The following is an 18,883-nucleotide window of genomic DNA, read 5'->3' as shown; positions in this document are numbered from 1 at the left end:
AAGACCTCTTTGATGGCCCTCAGAACGGAACCAGGGGAAAGAGTGTGTGTGTGTGTGTGTGTGTGTGTGTGTGTGGGGGGGGGGGTTCTGCTGAAGGCTCGAAAAAGAGAGGCTTTGATAGGACTGGTTTATAAGGGATGATATAAGTCTAGCTGGGCTTGGGGAAGTTTGTTTGGATTTGCTGATTCTCAACAGCTAGCTCTTTGAGTTAGGCTCAATTCATGTGGGGACGTTTTATCTCTTCTACATTGATTGAATAAAGCCAAAGCATTAAAAGACGAGTCTGTGTAGCAAGCATGTGTTGTTGTTGAAGTTATGACAGTTGAACAACACAATTCATATTTTCTGTTAAATCGCAGTACTCTGCATGTCATTGAACAATTAAAAAATAGACAAGGAACTGTCCCTCATTAGCTAATTTAAAAGAAGACAGTAAGGACAAAATGAAATGCTCTATCATATTTTCATTATAAACTTTTATTTTCACATAAACGCTTATAAACTACATATAAAAATACATTCGTAAACATACAGAGAAGCTTTGGTACCATAGCGTGTGTGTGGTGAATATTCTACAATATGTAGTGTTCTGCATTCTGTGTTCCTATACCATGTGACAAATATGTACAAGAAAGCATATCCTCTATATTTCACTGGTAGTGTATGTCACGATAGGAGAACCTCTGCGAGCAAGTGACAAATTATCTCAGGTATCATATAATTGCTTCAAGAATATAGATTCAAATCTTTATAGCCATATTTCTGTAAAAGATCTCCTTCCATAGAAATGCTTATTGTATATCCTTTGTATGAATACTATAGGCCATATATTTGTCTCTTTCATAGAACTTTATACAATACAAAAGCACTTCAAAGATGTCAATCTTAGTCCCAGTACAAAACAACATACTAATCTTGTACCAGGTGTGCTAAGGCAGTGATATGCTCAGATTATTTCTCATTCAGTCAGTACCGCCGTGTAAAAACATACATTTCTTTCATATCTCTCATACATCATTCAATCTCTTATGTACTGTACCTTAAATCCTTTTCTTGGAAATGTTTTCCTGAACATTATAAAGTGCAACATTTATACAGAATTGTTTAAAACAAACACTATATAAAATGTAAAAATAAATCTATATAAAACTAAAGACAACATAAAATGATCATTTGAGACATACCATTTACTGAGTGTTTAATGTTCTGCTCAATTAAGGCTGATGTATGTTTAGCTCTTCTCAAAATGAATTACATTCTCGCAAAATAACCTGGAGTAGAAAATAGAAAGTACGCATTTGTAACTTAAGAACACAAACAAACCAAAAATCCTCAGTGCAACTAGAATATCATATTCAATTAATGTTGAGAAGTATAGATGCCATAAGATTGTGTTAATGTTTTTTTTTTTACTAACTAAAATACCTGCCCGAAAACTGGAACTTTTTCACACAAGCAAAATGTAACAGTACATGCTCCACTTTTAGTGATTTTCAAAACTGAAAGAGTTTTGGAGGCTTAATGTTTTTATCTTCATAATGTATATAGTTCTGCATGTAGTTCTGTCCTTGAGCTGTTCTTGTCTATTAATGTTCTGTATTATGTTATGTTTCATGTTTCGTGTGGGCCCCATGAAGAGTAGCTGGTGCTAATGGGGATCCTAATAAAATACAAAATAACCTAAAAATATAACACATGTGAAAGGAAAAATGTGAATACAAATCACCATAGAAACACTGCAATAGTGACCACAATGCTACAGTATTTTACAAATCGTGAATCCCTAACTTAAAAGTAAATTCTTATGTGATACTGATTATTTACAATTCTTATGTGAGGGTTTTGCAAATGATCCCTCTATTCAAGATGGAGTATTTTGCATCATTAATCAACAATCATCAATGATTAAATGTGTCACTCTCTCTCATAGTAAATATAGATTTTGAATAGATTTTCAGCACAGCATTCTTTTGAAAGCACCAATTGTGAAATATTTGCGAAAGCAGTGGGAGTTGTTTGTGTTGTTAGGGTCACCTTCTAATTGAACATTTTCTCTTAATCCACTAAAGCTATTCAGGAATGTCATACTTTCACCAAGTTCCCTGAAAGGCCTACAGGAAGCTGTCTTCCGCTTCCGGTGTTCCAGAGGACTCCAGTGGAATCAGGGCCTGGTTGGCATGGAGATATTTCTCCTCTGGAATTGTGTCTGCCTCCACTGTCTCCTGGGAGATGGAATCAGCCTCCTCGTCCTCCAGAGCCCGAGAACTACAGGGAATAACAACACACGTTCTTTCACAAACCAATCTGGGATTCTATGGCTTATTTCAGGTGAAAATTATGCATTAATCACAGTAAGCGCCTATATAAATTCCATGTAAACTATCACTTTAAAGCCATCTAGGCTCGTCTTAGATTTCTGCTTAAATATCCTTTGTACTGTATGCACAATCCTTATAGCTCACAATGTATACATGGTAACATAAGACAGCTTTTGTCTCAATCCCACATCTGTCTGTGTGGGTTGGTGTTGTAACAATACAAGGTCCTCTAGAGTAAATCTGCCTCATCTGTCCTGCATACCAAGCACTTGGCACACATCTTCAGTCAGTCAGTCAGTCAGTCAGTCAGTCAGTCAGTCAGTCAGTCAGTCAGTCAGTCAGTCAGTCAGTCAGTCAGTCAGTCAGTCAGTCAGTCAGTCAGTCAGTCAGTCAGTCAGTCACAGTCAGTCATATAGCCGTATGTCAGATGGCTATACCTCGCGATGCTTTTTGTTGGCATGCCGTCAGCCTCGGAGCAGACTTCCTCTTCAGGCTTGGGGTCCGGGATGGGGATGATGTAGTCGTTGTAGGAAGCTTCCTCACCATCTGCCTCCAGTCTGAAGTCCCCAGTGAAGGGGTAGGGGTTGGTGTCCTGGGGGGTGGCAGGGGCGGTGGAGGGGGTTAGGGCCGGGGCTGGGAAGTGAGAGGAGAGCCTGGGTTTGGTGCGGACCACGGCTGGGTGGTCACGCTTGAAGAACTCATCGTTGACCTGGCAGTATCTCTACACCAATAAACAATCAATAACGTATGTCAACAATCAATAAACACCAAACTGATACATGAATCATACATCCATAATCGATGCATACATATTTCATATACACTACCGTTTAAAAGTTTGGTTGTCACTTAGAAATGTCCTTGTTTTTGAAAGAAAAGCACATTTTTTGTCCATTAAAATAAGATGAAATTGATCAGAAATACAGTGTAGATATTGTTAATGTTGTAAATGACTATTGTAGCTGGAAACGGCTGATTTTTAATGGAATATCTACATAGGCGTACAGAGAACCATTATCAGCAACCATCACTCCTGTGTTCCAATGGCACGTTGTGTTAGCTAATCCAAGTTTATCATTTTAAAAGGCTAATTGATCATTAGAAAACCATTTTGCAATTATGTTAGCACAGCTGAAAACAATTGTTCTGATTAAAGAAGCAATAAAACTGGCTTTAGACTAGTTGAGTATCTGGAGAATCAGAGTTTGTGGGTTCGATTACAGGCTCAAAATGTCCAGAAACAAAGAACTTTCTTCTGAAACTCATCCATCTGTTCTTGTTCTGAGAAATGAAGGCTATTCCATGCGGGAAATTGCAAAGAAATTGAAGATCTTGTACCACGCTGTGTACTACTCCTTTTCACAGAACAGCGCAAACTGGCTCTAACCAGAATAGAAAGAGGAGTGGGAGGCCCCGGTGCACAACTGAGCAAGAGGACAAGTACAGTAGAGTGTCTAGTTTGAGAAACAGACGCCTCACAAGTCCTCAACTGGCAGCTTCATTAAATAGTACCCGCAAAACACCAGTCTCAACTTCAACAGTGAAAGGCGACTCCGAGATGCTGGCCTTCTAGGCAGAGTTCCTCTGTCCCGTGTCTGTGTTCTTTTGCCCATCTTAATCTTTTCTTTTTATTGGCCAGTCTGAGATATGACTTTTTCTTTGCAACTCTGCGTAGAAGGCCAGCATCCCGGAGTCACCTCTTCACTTAATTTCTCAGTAATAAGAATAGACTGACGAGTTTCAGAAGAAAGTTCTTTGTTTCTGGACATTTTGAGCCTGTAATCGAAAACACAAATTCTGATTCTCCAGATACTCAACTAGTCTAAAGAAGGCCAGTTTTATTGCTTCTTTAATCAGAACAATTGTTTTCAGCTGTGCTAACATAATTGCAAAAGGGTTTTCTAATGATCAATTAGCCTTTTAAAATGATAAACTTGGATTAGCTAACACAACGTGCCATTGGAACACAGGAGTGATGGTTGCTGATAATGAGCCTCTGTAAACCTATGAAGATATTCCATAAAAAATCAGCCATTTCCAGCTACAATAGTCTTTTACAACATTAACAATGTCTACACTGTATTTCTGATCAATTCCATCTTATTTTAATGGACAAAAAATGTGCTTTTCTTTCAAAAACAAGGACATTTCTAAGTGAAACTTTTGAACGGTAGTGTATGTCAATGTGGAAACACCTTGGTCCTCAGATGGACAGATACATGTAATGCGGAAGAACCCTGTATATTAATAAGGTACCTTTTTATAGCTGTCTGTGAGCATGTTCCCCATTGTGTGCACCAGAAAAGAGAACTCTGGCCTTCTCTCGTACTTCTCATCCCAGCACTTCTGCATGACTTCATAACTGAAGGACAAGGTACAGAAAATATAAATTTACTTTCTTAAATTCTCTCTGACACACAATACTAGAATCCTGATGACTCTTTAAGGGAGGTCTTTGGGAGGGATGGTCTTGGTGCCATTCTAGAGACTTACACTTCATCGGTGGCGTGGTTAGGTTTGGCCATGCGATATCCTCTCTTTAAGGCACTGTAGAACAGCTCATTCATGGGCAGATCAGGGTAGGGGGCTCCTCCTGTCAGAACATAAAACAATATTTAAAGGCTGATCAGTCTGAATGTACTGTTAAAATCTTAAAGTCATGCTGAATCAAGAGTTTCCAAAAGTTTTGTTTTCCAAGAAAAACGTTGTTTGCAAATCACGCGGCTTCACCCGAAATGAACAACTTCTCAATAGGTGCTCTTGTTGTCACGGCAGTTTCAAAAACGTTTTGAAAATCCCCAAATGAATTGATTATGAACCCTGACTGTAGATAACAACAAGAGCTCATCTGACCCTGAAGACAGACTCAGGATTAGATAATCCTAAACTTCATTGCCTGTCTGTTTAGACAGAGTGAAACCTTTATACGTACATATTAAATAAACAGGGTCATGTAATCAAAAGTTGCACCCATACTACTACTAATATTTCTGAATGTAAATGAACTCCAGTTAATAGGTTCTTTCGGTTTAATCAAACAGTAATCTTGTGTCTTCGATCTATCTATTAATAATTCATGGGTTCTGTTTCATGTATGTCCTCGTACCCAGGGTGAAGATCTCCCAGAGCAGGATGCCGTAGGACCACACGTCACTCAGGGTGGTGTACAGGTTATGGAAGATACTCTCTGGGGCCATCCACTTAAGAGGAAGGAACGTCTGAGAGGGGGAAGAGGTCAGAGGTAAGATTAGCATCAGCCAGGTACTGAGAAATAGGTTACAGCGGCAGTTATGGCTAATTACAATTGAAGTAGGTTGAAGGTCCTAATCTATGGTGTTATCTTACTGTTATCTTTCAAAATGTACATAGTGGTTACCACAATGGTCATGTCATGTTTCATGTGTATGAGTGACCCTGAGTGACTCTGAGTGAGCCTGCCACTCACGCTGCCTTTGGAGACGTAGTTGGAGTCGTGCATGATGTCTCTGGCCAGACCAAAGTCACAGATCTTCACCAGCTTCCCCTCACAGATCAACACGTTCCTGGCTGCCAGGTCACGATGGACACACTGGGAGGACAGGGTTCAACAACAGGGTTACAGGGAGACATGGTCCGCTGGGACATTTAGTACAGATGATGAAGTACATTCTATATCCAGGTCTGTACTTTACTTATCTGGCACAATAAAGAATAATACATAAATATAGAGCAATAAAGTTTTGATTCAACTAAAATAATACAATATAACATAACATACGTTCTTGGAGGCGAGGAACTCCATGCCCTTGGCCACCTGGTAGCTGAAGCCAATGAGGTCAGAATAGCTGAGGGTAGGGCAGTCACTGATGACCAGGGCACTGTCCACTGTGGTCTGGTCTGGCAGGGAGGGCAGAGACATTGATGGAAGGGTTCAGAGGTCAAAAAGAGGAAGGAGACAATGTAAAGGTGAATCGGTGTTCAGGTGTTACACATGGACAGCATATACGGTATGTGTATAGTGACGTCGACTTGCTAAAATACACAGAGAGGCTTCTGGAGGGCAAATAAACAATATCACTGTCCTTTCCTGTCTGCCAGTTAGTCCGCCCATCCTTTCACATGTGCTTCCCATATGTCTGGCATGCGATAGACAAGAGGAGGCTGGTGGGAGGAGCTATAGGAGGTCGGGCTCATTATAATGGCTGAAATGGAATTAATGGAACGGAGTCAAACATGTGATTTCCATATGTGTGATGTGTCTGATATTCCATTCCAGCCATTACAATGAGACAGTTCTCCTATACCAGGCTCCCATGCAATAGACCTACATTGTACAAAGTATACAGTACGCTTTGGCTTTGTTATTAGCATGTATTTCTTGGACTCTGTACCTTGTTCCTGGTAAAGGTGGTGCTGGTAGGGCGACTCATAGGGAGAAGGTTGGATGTCAGTGTATTTGATGGTGTCTTTAAGCTCCTGCATGGGGACGTACACCGTGGGCTCGTCCTTACTCATGTCCATGTAGCCACCGTCAAACTCACTGCCAAACGACACGTAGCTGCCAAGATATTTGGGACACATTAGGATAGTGGCTGCCAATATATTCGGGAAACATTAGGATAGTGGAAAAAACCACAAACAAATGTTCAATGTATGTATGGCCTCATTTTTGTAATTGACAGCTTGTCTTTTTTGCTCCCATTCATATGTGGTTATACATTTAACCTCTACTTTATCTTCCAAACACAGGCCTGAGCCCCAGAAGAGGAGGTAGTACTCACCCTTTCCTCTGGCTGAGAGGGGTGCTCCCTCCAGAGATGCGGCAGCCAGAGTCGTCCTGGTTCTTCTCAGCGTAGTACTGCAAGAATGTGTGCTTGTTCCTGTGTAAGTAGTCCACCAGGTCTCCATAGCGACAGTACTCCGTCACCAGGTAGAGAGGACCTGAGATGTGAAAGTCACAAATAAAGGACAATTATTTCTCTTCATCAGGGAATCATTTGTGTGTTACACATGCAGTTATGTGGTTAATCAAATTGAAAGTTTGTAGCTATGACGCTATAGTCTCCCTAGGCAGATGGGTTGCCTCCCACATTAACAATGTTCCAATATACATGGTGTTGCCCTGGGCATGGGATTTCAGAGGCTAATGACTTTAGTTTGGGATTGTTGCTGTGGTGATGGGGGCAGAGCTCACCCTGTTTGGTGCAGGCTCCCAGCAGGTTGACGATGTTGAGGTGAGGCCCCAGGTGACTCATGATCTTCAGCTCTGACATCAGAGCCTGGGTCTCACTCCTCCTGGCTGTGGCTGGGGGTCAGAGGTCAGAGGACACAAAGGTTAGTGAACAGGAAATAAGACTGAAACTGGATTGTTATCTTACCAAACAAACCAAGGACAAGTTGGCTAAAGCAGAAACATATTGAATTAAAACTGCATCTGAAGATGATTGTTATCACTTACATTTGAGCATTTTCACTGCCACTTTCGTACTGGACTGGGAATGACCGAGACCATAGGCAGTCGCCTCGACCACCCTGCCAAACGCCCCGGACCCAAGAGTACGACCTGGAACACAACACAAACATGGCTCAAGTCAGAAACACAAACATTGCCCAAATCAGAACAGTCAATATGTCAATGTTTTAACTTGTATTGTCCCTATTAAATACACTATCAAATAAATATTGCCGGTATCCGCATATACAGTGCATTCGGAAAGTATTCAGACCACTTCCCTTTTTCCACATTTTGTTACGTTACAGCTTTATTCTAAAATGGATTTAAAAAAAATCCCTCATCAATCTACACACAATAACCTATAATGACAAAGAGAAAACAGAAATACCTTATTTATATAAGTATTCAGACACTTTGCTATAAGACTCGATATTGAGCTCAGGTGCATCCTGTTTCCATTGATCATCCTTGAAATGTTTACCACCTGTGGTAAATTCAATTGATTGGACATGATTTGGAAAGGCACACACCTGTCTATATAAGGTCCCAGAGTTGACAGTGCATGTCAGAACAAAAACCAAGCCATGAGGTCGAAGGAATTGTCCGTAGAGCTCCGAGACCGGATTGTGCTGAGGTACAGATCTGGGGAAGGGTACCAAAAAATGTCTGCAGCATTGAAGGTCACCAAGAACAGAGTGGCCTCCATCATTCATAAATGGAAGAAGTTTGGAACCACCAAGACTCTTCCTATAGCTGACAGCCCAGCCAAACTGAGCAATCAGTGGAGAAGGGCCTTGGTCAGCCAGGTGACCAAGAACCCAATGGTCACTCTGACAGAGCTCTAGAGTTCCTCTGTGGCGATGGGATAACCTTCCAGACGGACAACCATCTCTGCAGAACTCCACCAATCAGGCCTTTATGGTAGAGTGGCCAGATGGAAGCCACTCCTCAGTAAAAGGCACATGACAGCCAACCTGGAGTTTGGCAGAATGCACCTAAAGGACTCTCAAACATGGTGGTGGCAGCATCATGCTGTGGGGATGTTTTTCAGCATCAGGGACTAGGAGACTAGTCAGGATTGATTAAAGCACACTATTTAGCAATGAGGGTCTACAATAGCCTTAACAGCACTCTGTAGGGTAGCATCATGGTGAAGTCAGAAGACAGCTAGTTTCCGTCTTCATCTGGGTACATTTACTTCATTACAAAACCTAGGAGGATCAAGATTCTCACCTCCTTCCATAAACTTGCACAGTAATTATTACAACTTCCTGAGGATGTCCTCCAACCTATCAAAGCCCTTGCAGCATCAACTGACATGTTGTCCACCCAATCAAAGGATCAGAGAATGAATGTAGTACTGAAAGAAAAAGCTACAGCTAGCTAGCACTGCAGTACATAAAATGTGGTGAGTAGTTGACTCAAAGAAAGAGATAGACAATAGTTGAACAGTTCTGAACAAGTTCATTTCTTTAAAAATGAAGGAAAAGCAAGAGAAATCAAGAGAGAGAGAAAGATTTAGTTATATATTTTTTCACTTTCACTTAGCGAATGGAGCTAGCTATTTTAGCTTACTCAAACACCCGGCTCAGAGAGGGATGCTATATAAGCTAGCTGGCTATGGCTACTCCAACTCTTCCAAGTTAAGGTAAGCTTTTGGTTTAAGTAATTTATTGCCACCGGGGCCCACCGGTGTAACTGCTAAACTGTTTACTGACTGTACACTGTATTGCATGATTGCAGCCGGTTTACTAACGCGTTAGTTCTAGTAGGTACACTACATCACCAAAAGTATGTGGACACCTGCTTGTTGAACATCTCAATCCAAAATCATGGGCATTAATATGGAGTTTTCCCCCCTTTGCTGCTATAACAGCCTCCACTCTTCTGGGAAGGCTTTCCACTAGATGTTGGAACTTTGCTGCAGGGACTTGCTACCATTCAGCCACAAGAGAATTAGTGAGGTTGGGCATTGATGTTGGGCGATAAGGCCTGGCTCACAGTCGGCGTTCCAATTCATCCTAAAGGTGTTTGATAGGATTGAGGTCAGGGCTCTGTGCAGGCTAGTCAAGTTCTTCCACACCGACCTCGACAAACCATTTCTGTATGGATGTCGCTTTGTGCATGGGGGCATTGTCATGCTGAAACAGGAAAGGGCCTTCCGCAAACTGTTGCCACAAAGTTTGAAGCACAGAATCATCTAGAATGTCATTGTATGTTGTAGCATTAAGATTTCCCTTCACTAGAACTAGGGGCCTAGCCTGAACCATGAAAAACAGCCATTATTCCTCCCCCACCAAAATGTATAGTTGGCACTATGCATTGGGGCAGGTAGTGTTCGCCTGGCATCCGCCAAACCCAGATTCGATTGTCGGAATGCCAGATGGTGAAAGGTGATTCTTCACTCCAAAGAATGCATTTTCACTGCTCCAGAGCACAATGGCTGCAAGCTTTACACCATTCCAGCCGACTCTTGGCATTGCGCATGGTGATCTTAGGCTTGTGTGCCTCTTCTCGTTCATGGAAACCCATTTCATGAAGCTCCCGACGAATAATTATTGTGCTGACGTTGTTTCCAGAGGCAGTTTGGAACTCGGTAGACCTTGTTGCAACTGAGGACAGACAATTTTTACGAACTGACTTGTTGACGGCGCCATGTTGAAAGTCTGAGCTTTTCAGTAAGGCCATTCTACTGCCAATGTTTGTCTATGGAGAGTGCATGGATTTGTGCTCGATTTTATACATCTGTCAGCAATGGGTGTGGCTGAAATAGCCGAATCCACTCATTTGAAGTGGTGTCCACATACTTTTGTATATATTGTGTATGTTTACTATGACATTAATATGGTGACAAAGATGTAGGCTGTGTGTAGCGGTTAGGTGATGATATGAAGGTTTGGCTTGGAAAGGTTTTTTTGCCTGGTCAGACAGCTGATGTGTTGTGCACTGAAGTCCACAAGCAAAGCGAAAAGGTGAGGAGGAGAGTGCGTAGATGCGAGAAGGAATTATACAATGAGCAAAATGATCATGCTGTTTGTATGTGGCTACTATGAAGCTGAACTGTGTTTGCGTATGATCAGGAGTGTATTCATTCCGCTGATTCTGTTGAAAAACGTTTCTTAAACGGAAGCAAACAGAATGAAACGGGGATAAACATACCTGAATGTGCAAGGCGGTATTGAATGTATCAATGTCTGTCACCTTGATTACCCACATTTCTCTCGACCTGTGCAACTATGTTGTAAACTTTCATTCACAGGCTAGGTTCTACAACCTCATGATGGGTATGTGGAAAATTCTAGTATCATGTAGTAGCCTAAATCTATCACTGTTATATTGAACTGGGTGAATGAAATACGAATGACAGTCATCCATTATGCTGTAATAGAAATAAGGCCATGCTCATGAAAAAAATAATTGTCCTCCCTCATCTTAAACGGCACCGACCGCCACTGCAATGTATATTGTACATTGGTACCCCCTTCTCCCATTGTTCCTGGTCCTTACCCAGCACCAGGCTGTCTCGGGCCATCTCCCAGGCCAGGTCGTAGGGCAGGTGGATGGGGTCAACATAGATGTACTCATGGCCATCCAGACTCACCGACTCTATCACCTTCCACCTAATCTCATAGCGAGGCTTCTGAGGCAACACAGAATAGTTAGTTACCCAATCACTCAGGGACATTGAGATACTATGAGTGAGTTGATAGTAGAACTGCATTGTGCATAGTTGTTCAAACATTATTCACTGTGTCTTCTCTGTGTAGTCTCACCTTCCTCCACACAGCGATGAGGATGATGATGGAGGTGATGAGGATGACCACCAGGGGTAGAACCGCAGCCAACACTGCCACCTGGGAGAACAGAGCTGGAACACAACACAGAACATTAACATCCAACTATTACATAGTAGAAATACAGTAGTCTACAGATTTTTTCCTAGTATAACATTCACCCAGAACATAAACTATGAATTATCAGATTTGTTAGTACTGGACTGGAACCAAGAGCCTGCATACCCTGCAACTCTTCAGGACTTGAGTTTCCTACTTTTCCTTCCTTGAATACAGTATGTGTGCGTAGATACATAGAACCCCATAGATAAAATAATGTCTTCATATAATATCATCAATAATTTGTCTTCTATTTGAGATACGTACTGCTGGACACCAGTTTGACGTCTCTCCTGCGGACTCCTCCCTCGTTGCTGGCCTCACAGCGGACGGTCACCTGCTGGGGCTTGTGGAAGGTGACCTGGCTGCGGACCTGGCCCACCTTATGGCTCTCATTGAAGCTGATGTTGGTCTGAATACTCAGGGTCTCAGGGTCTGACACCAGGGGCTGCCACACTGTGCTCCGGTTACTGCACCTGGGAGAGATGTTCTAATGATAGTCAATAGTGCAGTAGTACAGGTGTACTACTACTGCTACCTCTACTCAGTTGTGTCAGAGGTAAATGCTGTCAGCTAATGCACTCAGAGCAGACTCGGGTATAGAAGCAGTCTAATAAACCATAGTTGGCCTGACTTCAGTTTAAACTGCAATTACAAAAACACAAACGGCAAAAAAAGTGTAAGCAAAGTGTGCCCTCTAGTGTTCACAGTGTGACAGAGACTGTGATGATGATGATGATGATGATGATCATGATGACATGACTCACTTGAGCATGCTGTCACAGCTGAAAAACTGTATGGAGGGGGAGGGGACCCCCTCGGCCACACAGGTCACTGCATGCCTCTTCCCTGGGAGGTGGTGGTCCGACAGGTCTGTGATCTGAGGGGGAACTACACAGACAGGGATACAGGGTTAGGAACTACATATCCCCCGACTCTAGATGATAAGTATAGGTCAATGTTGAGCCACGGTTGCCTCTCCATAGTCTTACGTCTAAATATACTTTTTATCCTCATCGCCTCTCCTTTATTTGCACTGATCTCAAAGCATAGGGACGGTGAAAGCAATGGACCACGGTGGATGTAGTTCTTTCAAATCAGTGCTGATGACGAAAAGGAGGAGTCACATAAGACTAATGGGATACACCCCAAAGGTTTATATTGCTTTGAAGGCTACTCACCTTTGACCTCCAGATCAAATGTCACTTCCTTGGTGTCGTCTCCGTTGGCGACGAGAACAGTGTAAAGTCCCTTCTGTTCAGTCCTGATCCTCACCAAGGTCAACATGCTGACGTACCTGAGTTAGAAGAGAAAAGGAGAGGCACACCGTTATAAACGTCATGAAATCATTCACAACTGATCCTGGAAAAAACATATTTTAGCAGGACTAAAGCATCTTAATCAATCCATCAACATCTGTAAGACCCTAAGACCTTCTGAGACATCCAGCTTCTATCAGTCAACGCAAGATAATACCAGCAGGTAACCCAATCCTCTCAGACAGCAAGGCTACATCATTTAACACCCAGCAGGAACCAGAGAGGGTAAATTCCCCAATGAATGGCTAATGTGATGCATTGCATACCATGCAAGTGTACTTGTAAATCCTGTTGATCTGTTGTTCTGCTTTCATGCAATGACAAACAGACCAAGTTATTGATACATTCAATCTCCAAATTGCTTAGAATTGATGATTGTCCAGGTGGTCTGACCTGGTCTCGTGCTCCTGCCTGGTGATGACGGTGTTGTCTCCGTTGACGGTGGCGTTGTCTTTGGTCCAGCGGACACGTGGAGCGGGGTAGGACTCAATCTCAACCCTCAGCTCTACGTTCTGGTGCAGCTGGGCCGAGACGTTACGCTCCTGGACAGACCTCAGCTCCACGAAGCCTCGCTCTGACGGAGGAGGAAGGTTGTCATTAGTGACCACATTATAAGTAGAGCACCTCTGTTTACTTCCTGAAAGAACATGTGGCCTGCAGGAGGGAAGAAATAGACTAATAGGATAAAACAGAAAGACTGGCACCCAGGCAAGGGAAGAAACCATTAGGCCTTTACATCGTGATCCATAGCTCTATACCCAGTGCTCTTATAGTGCTCTTATAGTCTGGTGCCCAGTATAGGATAACCTATACACCATGATATCAAAAGTACCTTGTATTAAATGCACTGTATTCAGTTTATTGCTGATTAGGTACAGTGTTCTGTACTGTATACAATGAGGTAGTCATTGTTTACACTGCTGCTACTTGCTGTTAGTATCTATGCATAGTCACTTTACCCCTACAGTAGGTACATGTACAAATTACCTCGACTAACCTGTACCCCTGCACATCAACTCGGTACCGGTACCCCCTGTATATAGCCTCTTTATTTTATTTTGTTACTTTTTATTCCATTTTTTACTTTAGTTTGTTTAGTAAATATTTTTTAAACTCTATTTCTTGAACTGCGTTGTTGGTTAAGGGCTTGTAAGTAAGCATTTCACGGTAAGGTTGTATTCGGTGCATGTGACAACTAAAATTTGATTTGATTTGATTGATGACGTGCTCTATTGAACTGGTTGGAACGAGGATCTGCCATTTCCAGTGGGCTGTCCAGAGCATTCGTCCGGAGCACTGGAGAGAGACAGATTCACAGCAAGCATACCCTGGCTCTGAATTAGACAGTTTATACATGTCTGGTTACTGTGGCCTAAATATAACACACCTCAGTGGGATCAGAGTAAGCAGAGGCACGACTGTAGCTTAGGCTACATCCAATCCTCAAAGACGGAAAAGGTGAAAAAGAGAAATGTTGGTTTTACCCTTCAAAAAAACATTGTTGACTTTCAATTTGCAGCTAGTTAGCTGCAGTTAAGTTGAATGACTTAATCATTTGAAGTAACTTCAGAAGTTAAAAACACAGATTTAAAAAAAAAACATTTCCAGTTTGCACTGCTGTTTCTGATTCTATACAAGCCCTCAGATTGGAGAATTTTGTAGATGAATGTTATTAAAAATAATAATTCTATATTAATTTGATTTTAATTGATGGTGATCTCACAAAACACAGATGCTTGTATTCTCAGTGACGATAGCAAGCTACATGAAAAAGTCAAATAAATCAAATGTGGTTTATTTGAACAGAACTCTCTCACCTAGTGCATGGAGGTTCATGTTATGAATGGTGCTCTTTCAGTCTAAAAAAGACCCATAATAATAAGCAATCCAGTCATAGTTTGCTTTGAGAGAGTCTCTCCCTGTCTCCTTCTCACCGAGGATGGTGATGTTGATGTTGGCGGTGGCCCTCTGGTCCTGGACACTCTCGTGAACGTGACACACATACTGCCCCGTGTTGGCCAGCGTCGCCTTAGAGACGGTGAGGCAGGAGCGCATGCTCTGGGACGACAGGATGTCGGTCAATGGCTCGATGAAGTCCACCTGGCAGACACAGGAGAGGAAAGGGATGCATCAGTAACATTTTGAGGTCTGTGAGAAGACTATTGAAGTACAAACTAAGTAATCATAGCCACGGGAAGTATGGGTGCTGGAGGTGCTGCAGCACCCCCTGATAAATTGAAATACATTTCCTAAAATTACATTAAAAAAATAGCAACTTTGTTCCATTGTGGCAATAGACATATCATCTATAGAAGTGTTTTGGAACCACTAAACCTGGTAATTTGACTGTTAAAGGAAAATTCCACACAACTATATTTTGGTATTTGTTTCATTAGTCCATTGTTAATATAGTCCCAAAATGTTTTGCATGTCAGAAATCAAGTTTTCTAGGTATATAACTTTCAAAATACATAAATACAGCCAGTATGATGCATGTTGCGTCATATGATGCAAAACACAGCATCATATGATGCAAAACACAGCATCATATGATGCAAAATGCATCCTACCGGCTGTATTTGAGTATTTTGAAAGTTATATATCTTGAAAACATGATTGCTGACATGCAAAAAAATGTTGGGGTGGAGTTTTCCTTTAAACGCTAGCAATGGCTGCCAGTCCTGACTGGAATGGGAACTGCCATCTAGGTATTATATTTCCATGGTTTGCCTTTCACAAATTTCTAAATACAATCGCGAGAAAAATGTACAGTTTGGAAAGCAAATGCCTACTGCTGAAAAGATGAATCTGTCTGCTAATCATTTTTTTCTGCTAATCATTTTTTTCACCGATGAGAAAGCTAGGCTTCATCGTCAACACTGGGTTAGCCAGTGCCACTGGAACGTTTATTTAGTAGCCTACTGAAGCCTATAATATATATATTTGCTATCTGTGTGTCTCTTCATTGGCCTGTTTGCATTCAAGACCAGGTCGTTTTTATTGGTCTCAGTTAGTCACTGTCAGAGTAGACACTTATTTCAGTCATTTGTGGTACTAAACAAATATTCTACTTTTGTCTTCTATCATAAATTATGAAGAATTGCATGAAATGCGTTCATAAAAACTTTTTTTACCCTGCTAAAAACCTTTGTGTAGAAATTTTTAAAACGCCTCTGCTCAACTGTATCCCACAATGCAAATGAAATTATAGATGCATGCAATGCTTTAATATAAAGGGGGAAAAAATATAAAAACATTACTCAAAACATCTTCTTGCGCTTAGTCCCGCGGCTATTTAAGTAATATAAGATTATACAAGTTTAACAGAAAGTGTTGATTTTACACACTTATGTCAGTGAAATCCTATAGCAAGGGCCTTCAAACTTAAAACACTTTTAACACCATAAATGTACTGTATTATCAATAATGATATGAAAACTATGTGTCTGTTGTGAGTGAGATTGAAAGAGGATTTAACACATCTAGGTGTGGCTGAACAGACATCTTGATGTAATTTACTCTATGTCTCCCCGGGACGAGTGAAGGGAAAGTCAAAGAAAAGGCCCTTGTTCTCTTCTCCTCTCTTCTCTCCCACTCACGTCTCTGTTGGGGTAGTCCCAGGAGAAGAAGACCAGCTCCACTCCGTGCACCGTGCAGTTCACTGTCAGAGGCTCGCCCTGCTTCAGCACAGTCTTAGATGCATTGATGTAGGCGTCGATTGTCTCCGGGACTAACTCGGGAAGTGTGTGGAGAGAGAGGGAGATGAGAGCGGGAGAGCGGGAGGGAGGGAGGGAGAGAGAGAGAGAGAGAGAGAGAGAGAGAGAGAGAGAGAGAGAGAGAGAGGGAGGGAGGCAGAGAGCAGGAAGGAGAAAAATAGTTCATTGTTATTTTTGAGTCTGAGATACAACAGCTTGATAGCCTTTTAAGTGAGACCGATAGATGAATACCCTTGTGCAATACTGCAATACTTTGTTAAATTCAGACATGCACATCAACAATGCTGTACAGTACAGTGCATGTAATTACAACCCGGGCAACATTTACATGGACGTTGCATTATTGTAATATTGATGTTGATTAATGTGCATTGTCCCCTATAAATAAATAATAAAACAAGCTATAGGTTTGAGCAGACAATAGTGTTCTTCTCTATACCAGCCCCATCGCCGACCCCCTGCCCCTTCCAGGTACCCACCAACAATACTTAAGACGTAGAAGGCCCGGGACTCTTTCTCCTCCCCGTTCAGCTCCCCACGACACACATAGGTCCTGTCCTCCAGGGCTGCCCTGTAGCCCTCACTGGGGATGTAGACCCCCTTTAGGTGCATGTCACTGTCCGTCTCGTAGAGGGTGACGTTGATCTGGGGGTTGGTGACCACACAGGGGATGGTCCCCTCCTCGCTGGTCTTGGTCACCATGCCGTGGGAGCTCTCAATGAACCACACTTCAGGGTCTGTGTGGAGGAGAGGGATAGGAAGACTTAGCTGGAGGGATAAGATAAATCATTTCACACCATGTGAGAGATAAGAAGATTTAATTCATATCATGATTGAACCAAGTTAATGAGGCCTAAGTGCTGAGATTGCTGTTACAAGATACAATATTTACCTGGGAATTGGGAACAAAACATTTGACTAAGCTAACCTAGGTTATTTTCTGTGACAGAGTGTATAGTTATGACGGTGTTCTCACCTGGCACAAAGACTGCCACCTCTCTGGCCTCGTCCGTCCAAGCCTCGGCACAGACGTACACTCCTGTGTGTCTCCACGTCACGTTTTCCAGAATGAGAACACTGGTTGTGTTCTGGTTCTCCACTCCAAAATAGGGAATGTCGTCATTCCGCTTGAACCTCCATCCGACTGTCCCCCAGCTGGAACAGGTAAAGATCATGGAGTCGCCCGGTGTCATGATGACCTCGCTGTTGCTAGGGGAGATCTCCACGCAACGGTACTCAGGGCAGAAGTGCAAAAGAGCTGCAGTCAACACAAACAAGGAAAGGTCAGGTTTGGGGTCAAACAGCTAGATCCCCAGGTCAAGGGTCAAAGGTTAATATAGCAATAACAACTCAGAAATCCATCCAATTACACAGTGATGAGGGATGTGAAGAGTCTGGAGGTGAAAGGAGGAGGGATGATAATTATCTTTTTAAGCTGATACAGGCTCTTTGCCTTCCATATTAAAGAACACCGGCAACAATCTCAATGGCAACTTAGCTGGATACTAGAGCTAGGCGTTTTTCCCCTACCATGTAACCTGACCAGGAAAGACCCGGACCCTAGTCAATACAGTATATTTTTAGGATATTTCATTAGGTTGTTCCTCTCACCTGTTAGTAGGGCTGTCAGATGGAGAGGGGACACTCTGACAGTCCTCATGGTGACAGGCTGCAGGAGAGATGTATTCTGCAAACATATTCAAAATAAAAACACTGAATATTGTAGTCTACATGATAGCCCTTGTTTTTATTCACTACATTCCTTCCAGTATATTGAGCTTTACCTGTGTGTTAAAGACAAAACCACACACACACTCCCCACCCAGTCAAAGGCTGATTCACAGTCAAAGGTTGATTGACAGTCAAAGGCTGATTTACAGTCAAAGGCTGATTTGACAAACAAGTTGATTGAGAGAGAGATATAGATGACTCCAAGGCTAGTGTTTGGGTGTTGTTCCCTCCTACGCTGGTTAACCAGTGAGCTCAGTCATCATGATGACAGCTCAGAGCTCTAGAAATGGGGAGAGCAGGACTCACAGTTGGTCCGAACATTCTGAACTCATAACATCTCATTAATATCTCTTTACATACACAACTGATACGCTCATATCATGATGGATGTCTTTTACCCCTGGAAGACCAACAAGGTTAGGGTTAACAAAGTTGGGAGCTTACAATATAAATCACATGTCATGACTGCACA

The 18,883-nt window shown here is 42.3% G+C and overlaps 1 protein-coding gene across 2 annotated transcripts in view; it reads right to left on the bottom strand.

The window, feature by feature from the left end:
• Positions 1–461: 461 nt before the first annotated feature.
• LOC106611876 (platelet-derived growth factor receptor beta) overlaps positions 462–18,883 on the bottom strand; it is a 35,495-nt gene continuing 17,073 nt past the window's right edge. Inside the window, exons 2-23 of one of the 2 annotated variants that reach the window (XM_014212500.3) lie at positions 18,292–18,367; positions 17,657–17,938; positions 17,160–17,417; positions 16,564–16,694; positions 14,899–15,064; positions 13,358–13,538; positions 12,827–12,942; positions 12,413–12,536; positions 11,913–12,121; positions 11,526–11,620; positions 11,260–11,392; positions 7,756–7,860; positions 7,492–7,602; positions 7,079–7,238; positions 6,689–6,855; positions 6,076–6,194; positions 5,764–5,886; positions 5,425–5,536; positions 4,812–4,911; positions 4,575–4,680; positions 2,756–3,039; positions 462–2,265 (exon numbers count right to left, since the gene is read on the bottom strand). In XM_014212500.3, coding sequence (XP_014067975.1) covers positions 2,112–2,265; positions 2,756–3,039; positions 4,575–4,680; positions 4,812–4,911; positions 5,425–5,536; positions 5,764–5,886; positions 6,076–6,194; positions 6,689–6,855; positions 7,079–7,238; positions 7,492–7,602; positions 7,756–7,860; positions 11,260–11,392; positions 11,526–11,620; positions 11,913–12,121; positions 12,413–12,536; positions 12,827–12,942; positions 13,358–13,538; positions 14,899–15,064; positions 16,564–16,694; positions 17,160–17,417; positions 17,657–17,938; positions 18,292–18,340 — 3,285 coding nt within the window. In that variant the 5' untranslated portion in view covers positions 18,341–18,367 and the 3' untranslated portion in view covers positions 462–2,111. The remainder of the gene's footprint in view (positions 2,266–2,755; positions 3,040–4,574; positions 4,681–4,811; positions 4,912–5,424; positions 5,537–5,763; positions 5,887–6,075; positions 6,195–6,688; positions 6,856–7,078; positions 7,239–7,491; positions 7,603–7,755; positions 7,861–11,259; positions 11,393–11,525; positions 11,621–11,912; positions 12,122–12,412; positions 12,537–12,826; positions 12,943–13,357; positions 13,539–14,898; positions 15,065–16,563; positions 16,695–17,159; positions 17,418–17,656; positions 17,939–18,291; positions 18,368–18,883) is intronic. The other variant, XM_014212501.3, reaches the window with a different exon arrangement.

This window comes from Salmo salar, chromosome 09 (assembly GCF_965601325.2).
Source record: "Salmo salar chromosome 09, fSalSal1, whole genome shotgun sequence".
NCBI classification, from domain to species: Eukaryota; Metazoa; Chordata; class Actinopteri; order Salmoniformes; family Salmonidae; genus Salmo; species Salmo salar.
This window is presented reverse-complemented; position numbering and strand designations above follow the sequence as displayed.